This window comes from Tuber melanosporum, assembly GCF_000151645.1.
Source record: "Tuber melanosporum whole genome shotgun sequence assembly, scaffold_34, strain Mel28".
Taxonomy (NCBI): Eukaryota; Fungi; Ascomycota; class Pezizomycetes; order Pezizales; family Tuberaceae; genus Tuber; species Tuber melanosporum.
The window spans coordinates 475,137-475,705 of NW_003299019.1; the positions used below are offsets into that span (position 1 = coordinate 475,137).

Consider the following 569-nt stretch of genomic DNA (forward strand, 5'->3'; position numbering starts at 1 on the left):
CCAGACCTTACTCAGAGAGGCAAGTCCAACGTCCTAGCACAAGGATCGTTTATTCGAGTTCTTACGGTAATCGAATTGGATCTCTAAAAACGCAAGTGAGATACGCTGTCACGAGGACGGGATGGTAATGGGTCCCTTTTTTTTCTCCCGGTCATTGGGATTGGCGTTTAATGATATGTTTCACGGTTGGCTTCTATTCCGATCGTCACCACTTGGTATTTTTTTTTTCTTCTCGGTCATAGAGGACTGGCGTTGAACGAGATGGTTCCTCAATTGGTTTCTGTTCCAATCATCACTGCTTGGTATTTTTTTTTTCCTCTTCTGTCCCATAGAGAGACTGCAATAAATGATATGGTTCCGGCCGTCTATACCGTGAACCAAATAATTTGCAACAGGGGACACCTTGGCATAGAGAATTGGGTACATAGGTTCAATTCCTGACAAGTTTAGATCACAGTTTCCACAGTAATTGCCAAGTGACAGAACATATTAAAATAACTGGAGGACTTCCCGTAAGCCTATACCACCCGGATAGAACGCCAATCCTGATGAGAGCTAGTTATTTATGG

General features: G+C 43.2%; 1 protein-coding gene; it reads left to right on the forward strand.

Annotated features, from left to right (window-relative positions):
• Positions 1 to 385, forward strand: GSTUM_00007276001 (uncharacterized protein). XM_002839301.2 has 1 exon: positions 1 to 385. Exon 1 carries the CDS (start codon positions 122 to 124, stop codon positions 254 to 256), a length of 135 nt encoding a protein of 44 aa, XP_002839347.1. The 5' UTR covers positions 1 to 121; the 3' UTR covers positions 257 to 385.
• Positions 386 to 569: the final 184 nt, after the last annotated feature.